This window comes from Phyllopteryx taeniolatus, chromosome 1 (assembly GCF_024500385.1).
Source record: "Phyllopteryx taeniolatus isolate TA_2022b chromosome 1, UOR_Ptae_1.2, whole genome shotgun sequence".
Lineage (NCBI taxonomy): Eukaryota > Metazoa > Chordata > Actinopteri > Syngnathiformes > Syngnathidae > Phyllopteryx > Phyllopteryx taeniolatus.
The window spans coordinates 50,589,226-50,602,932 of NC_084502.1; the positions used below are offsets into that span (position 1 = coordinate 50,589,226).

At 46.3% G+C, this 13,707-nt stretch overlaps 1 protein-coding gene across 5 annotated transcripts in view; it reads left to right on the plus strand.

Moving 5' to 3' along the window:
- The window catches only part of plxnb3 (plexin B3), a 170,511-nt gene that overhangs the window by 134,144 nt on the left and 22,660 nt on the right, over positions 1-13,707 (plus strand). For all 5 annotated transcript variants that reach the window (XR_009784597.1, XM_061747936.1, XM_061747945.1 and 2 more), the window contains exons 22-29: positions 6,823-6,984; positions 7,070-7,221; positions 7,303-7,403; positions 7,480-7,697; positions 7,774-7,952; positions 8,045-8,111; positions 8,197-8,343; positions 8,426-8,506. Coding sequence is in view for 4 of the 5 variants with exons in the window: in XM_061747936.1 (XP_061603920.1) it covers positions 6,823-6,984; positions 7,070-7,221; positions 7,303-7,403; positions 7,480-7,697; positions 7,774-7,952; positions 8,045-8,111; positions 8,197-8,343; positions 8,426-8,506 (1,107 nt within the window). In the remaining variant the exon portion in view is untranslated. The remainder of the gene's footprint in view (positions 1-6,822; positions 6,985-7,069; positions 7,222-7,302; positions 7,404-7,479; positions 7,698-7,773; positions 7,953-8,044; positions 8,112-8,196; positions 8,344-8,425; positions 8,507-13,707) is intronic.

A 13,707-nucleotide genomic window follows, 5' to 3' on the forward strand; every position in this document is an offset into this window, starting at 1 on the left:
TACAACAATCCCTTAGTTACCAGGTGAGATTTTGGAACCTTAAGGAGGGGCCTGCTGGAGGATCTCAGGTAGCAGTCAGGCTCATACGGAGGAAGCAGATCACAAATGTAAGCTGAAGCATGACCATTCAAAGCTTTAAAAACAAGAAGTAAAACCTTAAAATAAATTCTAAAACTCACAGGTAACCAGTGAAGGGCAGCGAGGACTGGTGTGATGTGGTCATTTCTCTGACAGCAGCATTTTGAACTGCAGTCTTTGAATGTTGCGTTTGCTGATGCCAGAGTAAAATGCATTGCATTAGTCAAGTCCGGACATTATAAAGGCATGAGTAACTTTTTCTCTTCGAGCCTTTGAGTGAAAGGAATGATTTTATTTTGCTAAGCTTTCTGATGTGAAAGAAACTGTAGAACTTTGGTTACCTGGGTGTCAAATGATAAATTGTAGTCGAAAATGAAACCTAAGTGTCAGGCCTCATTGCAAATAGAGGGCATCTCGACCAGCGGAGAGGTTATTAATGAAGTGACTCTGACCCAGTTGCCAGAACCCCCAAGCTTGATTAACTGCATTCTTACAAGCGGCCCTGCTGTGAGACTGCCCCAAGGAGACGCCTCGCGGACCCTAAACTAATTAACATCTACCCTCGAAGTCTGAACTCCCAAGCATCAAAGGCCAGATGTTCCCACCGGACCACCTGTCTGTGAACAGGAACAATTGCTGGGACAAGACGACACCCGTTGGCATCGAGAGGAACTGAAAAGTCGATCCGGGGGGACTCTCATTTGATGTTTAAAAAAGGATAAATGTCTGTTTTGATATTTCACGAACTCTGCAGAAATTTTCCAAATGTATGCCTTGATGTCTGTGTCAGTATCAAGTTTACCAGTGCAATTGTGAGATTTTGAGAATTGTTTGTCTTGATTTGACTCCCAGCATCTGGAAATGTGATTTGAACCATAAGCAGTTGATTTGCCAAAACTAAAGTATAAACAGGCGGCACGGTTAAGGACCGGTTAGAGCGTCAGCCTCACAGTTCTGAGGACGGGGTTCAATCCCCGGCCCCGCCTGTGTGGAGTTTGCATGTTATCCCCGTGCCTGCGTGGGTTTTCTGCGGGCACTCCGGTTTCCTCCCACATCCCAAAAACATGCATTAATTGGAGACTCAAAATTGCCCATAGGTGTGAATGTGAGTGCGAATGGTTGTTTGTTTGTTTGTGCCCTGCGATTGGCTGGCAACCAGTTCAGGGTGTACCCCGCCTCCTGCCCAATGATAGCTGGAATAGGCTCCAGCACGCCCGCGACCCTAGTGAGGAGAAGCGGCTCAGGAAATGGATGTATGGATGGATGGATAAAGTCAGTCAGATATGACCTCTGAATAAAGAGCGTACCAAGTTAAAGTTATTTTATATTAATATATGATTTTAAACCCATTTTATCAAATTTGTAGACAAGATTCAAGCTGATGGGTGTGGTTTTCTCCTTTCCTCTTCGACATGCCCCTGGGGTACTTAATCCAGACGCAGGTGTGTTTTGGCTGTCTTGTGTTTTTTCCTCCTCTCTTGTGTTTTTGGTTGCTTCTTAGCTCCCCAGCCACGGGGCTGCCGTTGGCCACCCCGCCCCTTTCTTTTGTTCAGGCACACGGCTCTGTAACTGCAGAGGCCGGGATGACAACAGACTCGGCTTCAAAGCCTATCCGCTAGGCGATCAGAGCAGCTGCTGCTAAGGTACCAGGTACGCTTCCAGCCAAGCGTGATCGTTCTGAAACTTCCAGCGAGCCACAAAAAAGGCAGTCAGAGAGACGGTCATACTCTCCCAACAAAGCGTGACGAATTTTTTTTCTTGGTCCGCCTCTTTTGTTTCTTGTTTGATTTTTCTACACCTTTTTCGTTTTCAACCAAATCTGTCTCCTTGCTTCCTGAGACGTGCCCAGAGAGAGATCACCACCCACCAGCTTGAACCTACACTCGTGAATAGACACGGCAAACCTTTTCCAGACTGTACAATATTAGTGCTTAATAATTTTGGGGATATTACTAGCTTCAGACAAAATCTCAACTTTGTCCTCTCTCTCTCTCTCTTTCGTCCGGAATGGACGCGTTAAATGCTCACATTTTCCACTTTAGTACAACACACGATGTTCTATTTCCCTTTTCGTACGCCTATTTTCCTTCTTTTTACCATTATTAGTGTTATTTTCTTTCTTTTGTTTGACCCCTTTGTGTGTTTTCCTTGTAGCCCTTGTAGATGTCATTAAATATACTATAAAAATTCATAAAGTGCAGCAACCTTCAGATTATGAGACTGATAAAAAAAAAGTTTCGTCACTTCACCTAAATTTTATACAAAAACTGCACTGCTTCCCCCTCCTGAGACGGATGGTGGACCAGAATTTCCTCGAAGCCGTCCGGAAGTCTTTCTCCATGGCCTCGCCGAACTCCTCCCATGGCCGAGTTTTTGCTTAAGCGACCACCAAAGCTGCATTCCGCTTGGCCAGCCGGTACCCATCACCTGCCTCAGGAGTCCCACATGGCAAAAAGGCCCAATAGGACTCCTTCTTCAGCTTGACGGCATCCCTCACCGTTGGTGTCCACCAACGGGTTCGGGGATTGACACCACGACAGTCACCGACTACCTTACGCCCACAGCTCCGGTCGGCCGCCTCGGCAATATAGGCACGGAACATGGACCACTTGGACTCAATGTCCCCAGTCTCCCCCGAGACATGGGTGAAGTTCTGCCGGAGGTGGCAGTTGAAACTCCTTCTGACAGGGGATTCTGCCAGACGTTCCCAGCAGAACCTCACAATACGTTTGGGCCTGCCAGGTCGAACCGGCATCTTCCCCCATCATCGGAGCCAACTCACCACCAGGTGGTGATCAGTTGACAGCTCCGCCCCTCTCTTTACCCGAGTCTCCAAGACATGCGGCTGCAAATCCGATGACACGAACACAAAGTCGATCATCGAACTGCGACCTAGGGTGTCCCGGTGCCAAGTACACGTGTAGCCACCGTTATGCTTGAACATGGTGTTCATTATGGACAATCCGTGATTGTCCATAACATTGTCCACTGTCATTGCCCACGTGAGCATTGAAGTCCCCCAGCAGAACGATGGAGTCCCCAGCGGGAGCGCTCTCCAGCACCCCCTCCAAGGATTCCAAAAAGGGTGGGTACTCTGAACTGCTGTTTGGTGCATAGGCACAAACAACAGTCAGGACCCGTCCCCCCACCATCAGAGCCAACTCACCACCAGGTGGTGATCAGTTGACAGCTCCGCCCCTCTCTTTACCCGAGTGTCCAAGACATGCGGCCGCAAGTCCGATGACACGACCACAAAGTCGATCATCGAACTGCGACCTAGGGTGTCCTGGAGCCAAGTGCACGTGTGGACACCCTTATGCTTGAACACGGTGTTCGTTATGGACAATCCGTGACGAGCACAGAAGTCCAATAACAGAACACTGCTCGGGTTCTGATCGGGGGGGCCGTTCCTCCCAATTACGCCCTTCCAGGTCTCACTGTCATTGCCCACGTGAGCATTGAAGTCCCCCAGCAGAACGATGGAGTCCCCACCGGGAGCGCTCTCCAGCACCCCCTCCAAAGACTCCAAAAAGGGTGGGTACTCTGAACTGGTGTTTGGTGCATAGGCACAAACAACACAGTCAGGACCCGTCCCCCCACCCGAAGGCGGAGGGAGGCTACCCTCTCGTCCACCAGGGTGAACCCCAACATACAGGCGCCGAGCCGGGGAGGAATAAGTATACCCACACCTGCTCGGCACCTCTCACCGTGGGCAACTCCAGAGTGGACGAGAGTCCAACTCCTCTCGAGAGGACTGGTACCAGAGCCCAACATGTGTGTGGAGGCGAGTCCGACTATATCTAGTCGGAACTTCTCGACCTCACACACCAGCTCGGGCTCTTTCCCTGCCAGAGAGGTGACATTCCACGTCCCTAGAGTAAGCTTCTGTAGCTGGGGATTGGATCGCCAAGGTCCCTGCCTTTGGCTACCGACCCCTATGGCCCCTCCCACAGGTGGTGAGTCCATGGGAAGGGGGACCCACGTTACCCTTTCGGGCAACGTTACCAGGCGCTCGCCTTCGAGCCCCACCTCCAGGCCTGGCTCCAGAGGGGGGCCCCGGTGACCCACGTCCGGGCAAGGGAAAACGTAATCCAATCGTTTTTCTCATCATAGGGGTCTTTGGAGCCCTGCTTTGTCTGGTCCCTCACCTTGGACCTGTTTGCCATGGGTGACCCTGCCAGGGGCGTGAAGCCCCAGACAACTTAGCTCCTAGGATCATTGGGACACACAAACCCCTTCACCACGATAAGGTGACGGCTCAAGGAGGGGTGGGGTGTTCTTGTGTCCTCCAAAACCGGACTGGTGTTGTGATACCTAACGTATTCATTTTTAATCCATCCATCCATCCATTCATTTTCTGAGCCGCTTCTCCTCAGTAAGGTCGCGGGCGTGCTGGAGCCTATCCCAGCTGTCATCGGGCAGGAGGCAGGGTGCACCCTGAACTGGTTGCCAGCCAATCGCAGGGCACATACGAACAAACAACCATCTGCACTCACATTCACACCTACGGGCAATTTAGAGTCTCCAATTAATGCATGTTTTTGGGATGTGGGAGGAAATCGGAGTGCCCGGAGAAAACCCACGCAGGCACGGGGAGAACATGCAAACTCCACACAGGTGGGGTCGGGGATTGAACCCGGGTCCTCAGAACTGTGAGGCTGACGCTCTAACCAGTCGCCCACCGTGCCGCCTCATTTTTAATCATTTCTTGAAATCATGGGTAATGTCAGTGAAATATACAGATTTCAGTGCACTTTTATTTTGGAATGCAACACCAGATTTGGATGGTCCCTCTTTTGGTAGAGTCCTAGCGTTGGTCTAGTGTCCTCCAGAACTGGACTGGTCTTGTGATACCAAAGGGATTATTTTTAATGATTTTTAGAAATCAAGGGTGATGACAGTGAAATATGCAGATTTCAGTGCACTTCTATTTTAAATGCAACACCAGATATGAATGGGACCTCTTTTAGTGGAATCCTGGGGTGTTCTATTGCCCCCCAGAATTGGATTGGTGTAGCGATACCGAAATGATTATTTTAAATATTTTTTTAAACTCAGGGGTAATGACAGTGAAATGTGCAGATTTCAAACGACTTTTATTTTGAAATACAATATCAGATCTTTATCAAACCTCTTTTGGTGGAGTCCGTTAGTCTAATATCCCACAGATCTGGACTGGTCTTGCGATACTAATGGGATTCTTTTTTTTATAATTTTTTAAACTTAGGGGTAATGACAGTGAAATGTGCAGATTTCAGATTACTTATTTTGAAATACAATATCAGATGTTTATCGAACCTCTTTTGGTGGAGTCCGTTGGTCTAATGTCCTACAGATCTGGACTGGTATTGCGATACTAATGGGATTATTTTTTGATAATTTTTTGAAATAAGGTATATTTGTCATGAACGGAACAGAGGATAGGACCCAAAAATGCACGACTCCAAAACAAATGGACAATTTCAAAAAAGAGAGTTTTAATATACGGGCAGAGGTCGGTACACAGGCAGGCAATCCAAAAAAGGCAACAGTATCCAAAACATGAGGCAAAAAGGTGAGGTCGATAATCGGAACAGGGTCTTGTCTTACTGTGAGTCTTTGACGTGGAAACAAGGAATGCTGGAACGCGACGACAAGGTACAACGAACTGGTGACGAGAAAGAATGAGACACGAGGTTAAATGCAAGGGGTAATTAGGGTGAACGAGGCACAGATGGTGAAGATGCTCTCAGGAGCAGTTGTGTATGAAACAGGGGGAAGACAAAAACCGGAACACACACCCATGACATATTTGTGGTCATGTATGCAGATTTCAAATAACCTTTATTTTTGGAATGCATCTCAAGATTTGAATTAACCTTGCTGGTTGCAATCCTGGGACAGTCTATTTTCTCTCAGAAGTAGACTGGTTGCGTTATAACAGATATTTAGTATAATTATTTTAAATCCGAAGCATTGACGTCCATGTAGGCCTATTATTGATAGGTTTTTATTTTGATGCTTGCCCTCGCACCGCATTGGGTTTTACCAGGTATTGCCTGGTATGAACAAAATTGGGGGCGGCTGGCTTGACTTCGTCTTTTCGAGTGGAGGCTGGCTTGACCACAGTCGCTTGGACCAGTGTGCTGCTACCCTACGAGCTTTCCTGGACGCCTACCGGCACCCACGGATTGCCGTCCCCGACCGTCCGTGTTCGACACACCGACTGGCCAATAGCTTGTTGCCAATTCTGGAGGACCAAACCTTTCCCCATCTCCAGCGAAGCTACATTTAGTTCACTCCAATCCTGTGCATCCTCCCTGTTTTAACGTCACTGCCCATTTCCCCATCATGTGGATTATTATTGTGTTATATATGGATTCCGCTGTGTCTGACTCTCATGAGTGCAACTCTGCTGCTTCGTTACTTTTCTGCCACACTTCCATCCATGCTTTTTTGTTGTTAACGTGAGTGAACCAGCCGGCAGGACTGACATCATCACGCTCTTGTACGGCATGAATGCATTCCAGTGTGCCATGGGAAATGGCCAACTCTTCCACTCCTGCTGTTTGCACGGTCAAAAGGGCAAGCTTAGGTACCGAAAAATGGTACCGGTTGATTTTACGTGACTCAGATCTCAGTAGTACCGACCAAATTCAGCCGGGACCAAAAAATGTAGCGATTTCGGTGCCCATCCCTAATAGAAACACATCATCACCATGTCACCGCATGAACTAAAATATGCTTTTGTGCTGATACCACCAGGGTGAGGACCTAACGCAAGCGATGTCCAGACAGGAAGTGGCAGCTCGCCTTGGAGACCAGGACTGTGAGGTGAAGACACTGGACAGCACTCACCTGTACTGCGAGCCTCCTGAGGTCCAACCAATGAGTGTGGATGACAGCAGCCGGCTGCCCCGCCTCCAGGTTAGTTTTTGGAAGCGCCGTGGGCTGGTGAAGGTATTCCTATTAAAATGGCACGTGGGTTTTTAACATTGTGTGTCTGTCACAGGTGCTGATGGGTAACCTGCAGGTGGACTTGGGAATGGTGCAGTACGACACTGACTCTTTACTGCCTCCCATCCCATTGGCTGCCCAGATTGGTTTGGGGGCGGGAGCTGCCTTCATCATCCTATCAGTGCTCATCATCATCCTCATGTACCGGTTAGGTTGTTTAACTGTCCATTCAAAAGAATAAGCATTTAGTGTCGATAGTGTGTTCTTCATGAAAGTTTGTCCATTTAGGAGGAAGAGCAAGCAGGCACTCAGAGACTACAAGAAGGTTTTGTTGCAGTTGGAAACATTGGAGATCAACGTGGGCGATCAATGTCGGAAAGAGTTCACTGGTAAATGAAAATGTCTCATTTTGGTCGAATTGTGCCAAATGTTTGATTGGGGATTTTTATTCTGTGTGCCTTGTAGACCTGATGACAGAAATGATGGATTTAAGCAGTGACGTGGGAGGACCAGGCCTCCCCCTGCTAGACTATCGCACTTACGCAGAGAGAGTTTTCTTCCCCGGCCACCAGGCAGCGCCACTGAGCCGCCACCTGGACCTGCCGGAGTCCAGGAGACACACGGTGGAGCAGGGGCTCCAGCAGCTCAACAACCTGCTCAACAACAGATTCTTCCTTACGAGGGTGGGTGGAGCGGCGTGTGGGATTGGCGGACTTGTCGTGCATGTCGGGTAACATCCATGTTCTGTCTGTCCCGCAGTTCATTCACACGCTGGAGGAGCAGCAGGGCTTTTCCCAGCGGGATCGTGGCTACGTGGCCAGTCTCCTGACCATGGTTCTGCATGATAAGCTGGAGTATTTCACAGAGGTCATGAAGTGTCTGCTGCAGGATCTGGTCCAGCAATATGTCGCCAAGAATCCCAAACTCATGCTGCGAAGGCACGTCAATTGAGAAGAGAAAATGTCAAAACGAAGAGGTCATAAAATGATCAGAAAAGTGTACAAACATCTGACCCCATTTGCTGTTTCAGGACAGAGACGGTTGTTGAGAAGATGTTGACCAACTGGATGTCCATCTGCCTCTACTCTTTCCTGAAGGTTCATTCCTTTCTGTCCCTCACCGTGTCTGTTTCCAGCCTGCCTGTTTGTCTGTCAGTGACGCCCGCATGTGTCCACTTGTCAGGAGGTGGCAGCCGAGCCGCTTTACATGCTCTACAGAGCCATAAAATATCAGGTTGACAAAGGTCCAGTGGACGCTGTGACGGGAAAAGCGAAGCGGACGCTCAACGACAGCCACCTGCTGCGAGAGGACGTCGATTATTGCGCTGTGGTAACTGTGGCAATGCACCTTCACACGCATGTCATGGGATTGTGTTACTCAACGCGTGTGTGTGCATGTGTATATTGTTCAGACTCTGAATGTGCTGCTGAAGAATGGAGCTGAAGTTCAACCTTGTCCTGTCAAAGTACTCGACACTGACACCATCACACAGGTACCTCCCCACGTCTCACTATGACCAGTCTGTCTGCTCATCTACTGTCTCACTATGATCTGATTGTCTGCTCCTCATCTGTCTCTCCATGACCTACCTGTCTGTTCCTCACGTCTCACTGTGACTTGCCTTCTGATTACGTGTCACACTATGACCTGTGTGTCTCTTCCTCACGTGTCTCACTGTAGGAGGGGAATAAGTATGGCTGATGTTTCATGGTGTATCAGGTGTCACTGGATAGTTGGCAGTCAATTCTATTTAGAGTGGATGTCAAAACTCTACACGCCCCTATGCAAATGCCAGGTTTTTATGGTGTAAAAAAATTAGACCAAGATAAGTAATTTAAAAACTTTTTCCACAATTAATGTTAACTAACCTGTGAAACTAAAAAAAATCTAAACTTTTCAAGAGGTAAAGTAAAAACCAACCAAAATAATGTGGTTGCACACCCTCTTATCACTGAAGATGTGACTGTTTTCAGAATTAACACACATTGAAACTCATAAACAACATATACCTGCCACCTTTTAAAGTTCCTCTGATTAACCCCAAATAGAGTTCATATGTTCTACTAGGCTTTTTGTGTTTTCAATTTTTTTTTAATTAAAACAATTTTTTTTTTAGCTTTCTTGCACCCCGTGCCTGCATTGGTTTTCTCCAGGCACTCCGGTTTCCCACATCCCAAAAACATGCATTGCGGGTTGATTGAAGACTTTAAATTGCACTTAAGTGTTAATGTGTGCGCGAATGATTGTTTGTTTATATGTGCCCTGCGATAGGCTGGCGACCAGTTCAGGGTGTACCCCGCCTCTCGCCCGAAGATAGCTGGGATAGGCTCCAGCATGCCCGCGACCCTATTGACGATAAAGCGGTATAGAAAATGGATGGATGGATGCTTTCTAGCAGGATTCTGTCTTGCACCGCACCCCTTACCCCTTACCCCAGATATATGAAGAAGGCAGGAGATTGTTGTTGCATGTACAAACCCCAGTTCCAATGTAGTTTGGACGTTGTCAAAAACTTTATAGGTGGAATTCTTTCCCATTCTTGCTTGATGAACAACTTCAGTTGCTCAACAATCTGGGATCTCCGTTGTCCTATTTTGCGCTTCATAATGCATCACACATTTTCAGTGGGAGACAGGTTTGGACTGCTGGCAGGCCCGTCTAGTACTCGCACTCTTTTACTACAAAGCCATGCTGTTGTAGCACGTGCAGAATTTGACTTGTCATCGTCTTTTTGAAATAAGCAGAGATGTCCCTGAAAAAGACTTTGGTTGGATGGCAGCATATGGTGCTCCAAAACCTGTATTTACCTATACTTTTCCGCATTAATGTGTCTTCACAGATGTGCAACTTACTCATGCCATGGGCACACACCCACATTTCACCACAGATACTGGCTTTTGAACTTTGCGCAGATAACAATCCGGGTGATCTTTTTCCTCTTTGGCCCAGTGGACAAGATGTCTATGATTTCCAAAAACAATTTGAATTGTAGAATCTTCAGACTACAAGAGACTTTTCCACTTTGCATCAGTCCATCTCTGTTTAGCTCAGGCCCAGAGATGTTGGCGGCGTTACTGGGTGTTTTGGATACAGTGATGATACCAGTTTTTAATGCAGTGCCGCGTAAGGGATCGAAGGTCACTGGCATTCAATGTTGCTTTTCGGCCTTGCTGCTTACGTGCCTGGATTTCTCCAGATTCTCTGAAAGTGTTATGGACTTTAGATGATGAAATCCCTAAATTCCTTGCAAGTGTACATCGAGAAACATTCTTAAACTGTTCATGCAGTTGTTCATATTATTCTTAAAGTGGTGAACCTCGCCCCATCTTTGCTTGTGAACAACCTTTTGAGGATGCTCCTTTTATACCCAATCATGACACTCACATGTTTCCAATTAACCTGTTCCCCTGTGGAATGTTCCAAACAGGTGTATTTTGAGTATTGCTCAACTTTCTTCTCAGTCTTTTGTTGCCCTTGTCCCATCTTTTTTTGGAACGTGTTTCAGCCGTGAAAGTCAAAATGTGAGAATATTTGCAAAGAAAATCAATAATCGTCGACTGCACAACGTGCCCCGGAATGCAAAGGGTGCGCGTCTTGATATTCGTGCCAGAGCAAGGCTCGCTATGCGTGTTTTCCTATTACTGGTCTGCACCAAGCTGGGCGGTGTTGGTCCAGCGAGGGTGTGTCCTAGGGCTTCTGCCCAGAGCATGTGACATTTGGGTGACTCAGGGCTGTATTTTCACTGATGCATCTTCACTTTCGTACAAGCGTAAGACTCACTACGCGTTGGCAGACCCATTTGTCTCAAACAGGGTGGTGTTAGCGCAGCAAGGGTGTGCCCTGCTTGGTGGAGTGACATGGTGCCAGAAGGTCCATCTGAGCTGAGACCTATTAATACCACGTCTCAGTTGTAACACGGCGATCGAATGCGATTTTGGTGAATCTGATCAGTGTGCATGCAGGCAGAAACAGACGCGAGGTCCTCGGACATGTATGGTGGATGACAGATTTTTACAAATAAATTTATTGAATGCATTATTATTGTTATCATCACCATTATATTTTTTAAATCCAGTGACTGGCCGGCACGCCACTATGGAGGTCAGGGTGTGGGGTGATGGGGGTGGAAACGAACGATCGTCGGAGGGGATACGAATGAATGCGGTCTGCGGGGGTTGTGGGGTGGGGGAATTAAGCGGTTTAATTAGCAGTGAATAAAGTCAGCAGCGTTTCTGCCCACGGGCGCAGACAGCCCCTTTGGTTAAATATACCGATGCCCACGCCATTTAAAAACAAAGAAAAAAAATGCTTCTAAACATTTAAAACAAAGAGAAAAAATAAAATAAAATAAAAATACAATTAAAACAGCGTATAGTGCAAGAAATATGATTTAAAAGTGGAAATGCTCTAGAAAGCATGAGAAAAAAGAGTTTTTAACCTGGACTTAAAAACATGCACACTTGGGGCTGACGTCACTTCTGTTGGCAACTTATTCTATTTGTGTGCAACATAATAGCTAAATGCTGCTTCACCATGTTTGCTTTGGGCTCTGTGCTCCACTATTTGACCTGAGTCTGTCGATCGCCAATCCCTACTGGGTTTATATTCCATTAGCATTTCATTCATGTATACAGGACTTAAACCGTTTAGTGATTTATAGACCAGTAGCAGAACTTTCAAATCTATTCTAAAGCTGACTGGAAGCCAGTGCAAATACTTTAGAATTGGACTAATATGCTCTGACCTCTTTGTTCTGGTCAGAACCCGAGCTGTAGCATTCTGAATGAACTGTGCCTGTTTTATGCTCAGTCCAGTTAGAAGACCATTAGAATAATCAAGTCTACTTGAGATAAAAGCATAGCTGAGCTTCTCCTGGTCTGCTTGACACATGCAAGCCTTCACTCAGGATATTTTATTCAGATGGTAGAAGGCAGTTTTAGTAATTGATTTAATATGAGTGTTGAAAATCAGGTCGGAATCTATCAGAACACAAAGGTGTCGGACTTGGTCTTTGGTTTTTAAAGAGAGTGACTCCAGGTATTTATGAACAGGAATCCTTTTTATTGCCAAAAACAATTATTTCAGTTTTGTTGTGGTTTAATTGAAGAAAGTTTCGGTTCATCCAGATATTTATCTGTTTTAGACAGTGACACAACACCTCAATTGAACTGTCGTCATCTGGAGACACTACTAGATATAACTGTGTGTCATCAGCATAGCTATGATAGTCAAAATTAAAGTTCTGAAGAATTTGACCCAAGGGTAGCATATACAGGCTGAACAGGAGGGGTCCAAGAACTGACCCTTGAGGGACCCCATGGGTCATTGCCATTCTATGAGATTGAACACTTCCAATGGTTACAAAATAACTCGTTTCCTCCAGGTAGGACCTGAACCATTTAAGGACTGTTCCATTTAGTCCTACCCATGTTTACAACCTGTTCAGCAGTATATTATGATCTACCATATCAAAAGCCGCACTGAGGTCCAACAAGACCAGAATTGACACCTTTCCCCGAGTCAGTATTCAACCTTATATCATTTAGCACTTTTATAAGAGCAGATTCTGTCCTGTGACGAGTTCGTAAACTTGATTGAAATTTGTCAAAAAGTCCATTTAAGTTCAAGAAATTGCTGAGTTGGTTAAAAATAACTTTCTCAACAATCTTGGCTATGAAAGGGAGATTTGAGATGGGTCTTTAGCTTGGTAACATGGAAGTGTCAGGCGTTCTATTTTATAGCAGAGGCTTAATGGCAGCTACTTTACGAGAGAGAATGTTGCCGGGGTGCTCGATTTGTGGGAGGTTTCTGTTGAAGACCATATGTTTAGTTCTGCTTCTCCTTTTGTGGTAACTTCAAGTAGAGAGCCATTTGTATCTGTAAGGTATGGCCACTTGATTAGTGATAGCGAGAAGAACCACAGCCAGGCTTGTCGTCCCCTGGTTTTGCACGCGAAATATCCTGACAGCTCATATCCGGTCAAATGGTAAATGGACTGCACTTATATAGCGCTTTAACTACACCATCACAGTGCCCAAAGCGCTTTACAAAGCCTCACATTCACCCACTCACACACACATTCATACACCAATGGGCGACTGGAGCCATGCAAGGCGCTGCCAGACCCACTGGGAGCAAATTAGGGTTCAGGACACTTCGACATGTGGACATTCGTAGCCGGGATTCAAACCAGTGACCCTTCGGTCAATGGGCGACCTGCTCTACCGACTGATCCACCTGGTATTTAAAAGAGGGCTTTGCACTTTGTTAGTGGAAGAGGCAAACAAACATTATTGAGGTACAGAAAATAAATAAATCACTGATCATTTGGGGAAGCCAGCAACCGCATAAAAGCCATGTTTTACAACCCCAATTCCAATGACGTTGGGACGTTGTGTTAAACATAATTAAAAACAGACTACAATGATTTGCAAATCATGTTCAACCTATACACGACAAAGACAAGATATTTAATGTTCAAACTGATAAACTCGATTGTTTTTATCAAATAATCATTAAATTAGAATTTTATGGCTGCAACACGTTCCAAAAAACATGGGACAGGTGACAAAAAAGACTGAGGAATGCTCATCAAACACCTGTTTGATGAGCAGGTGAACAGGCTAATTGGGAACAGGTGGGTGCCATGATTGGGTATAAAAGGAGCTTCCCTGAATTGCTCAGTCATTCACA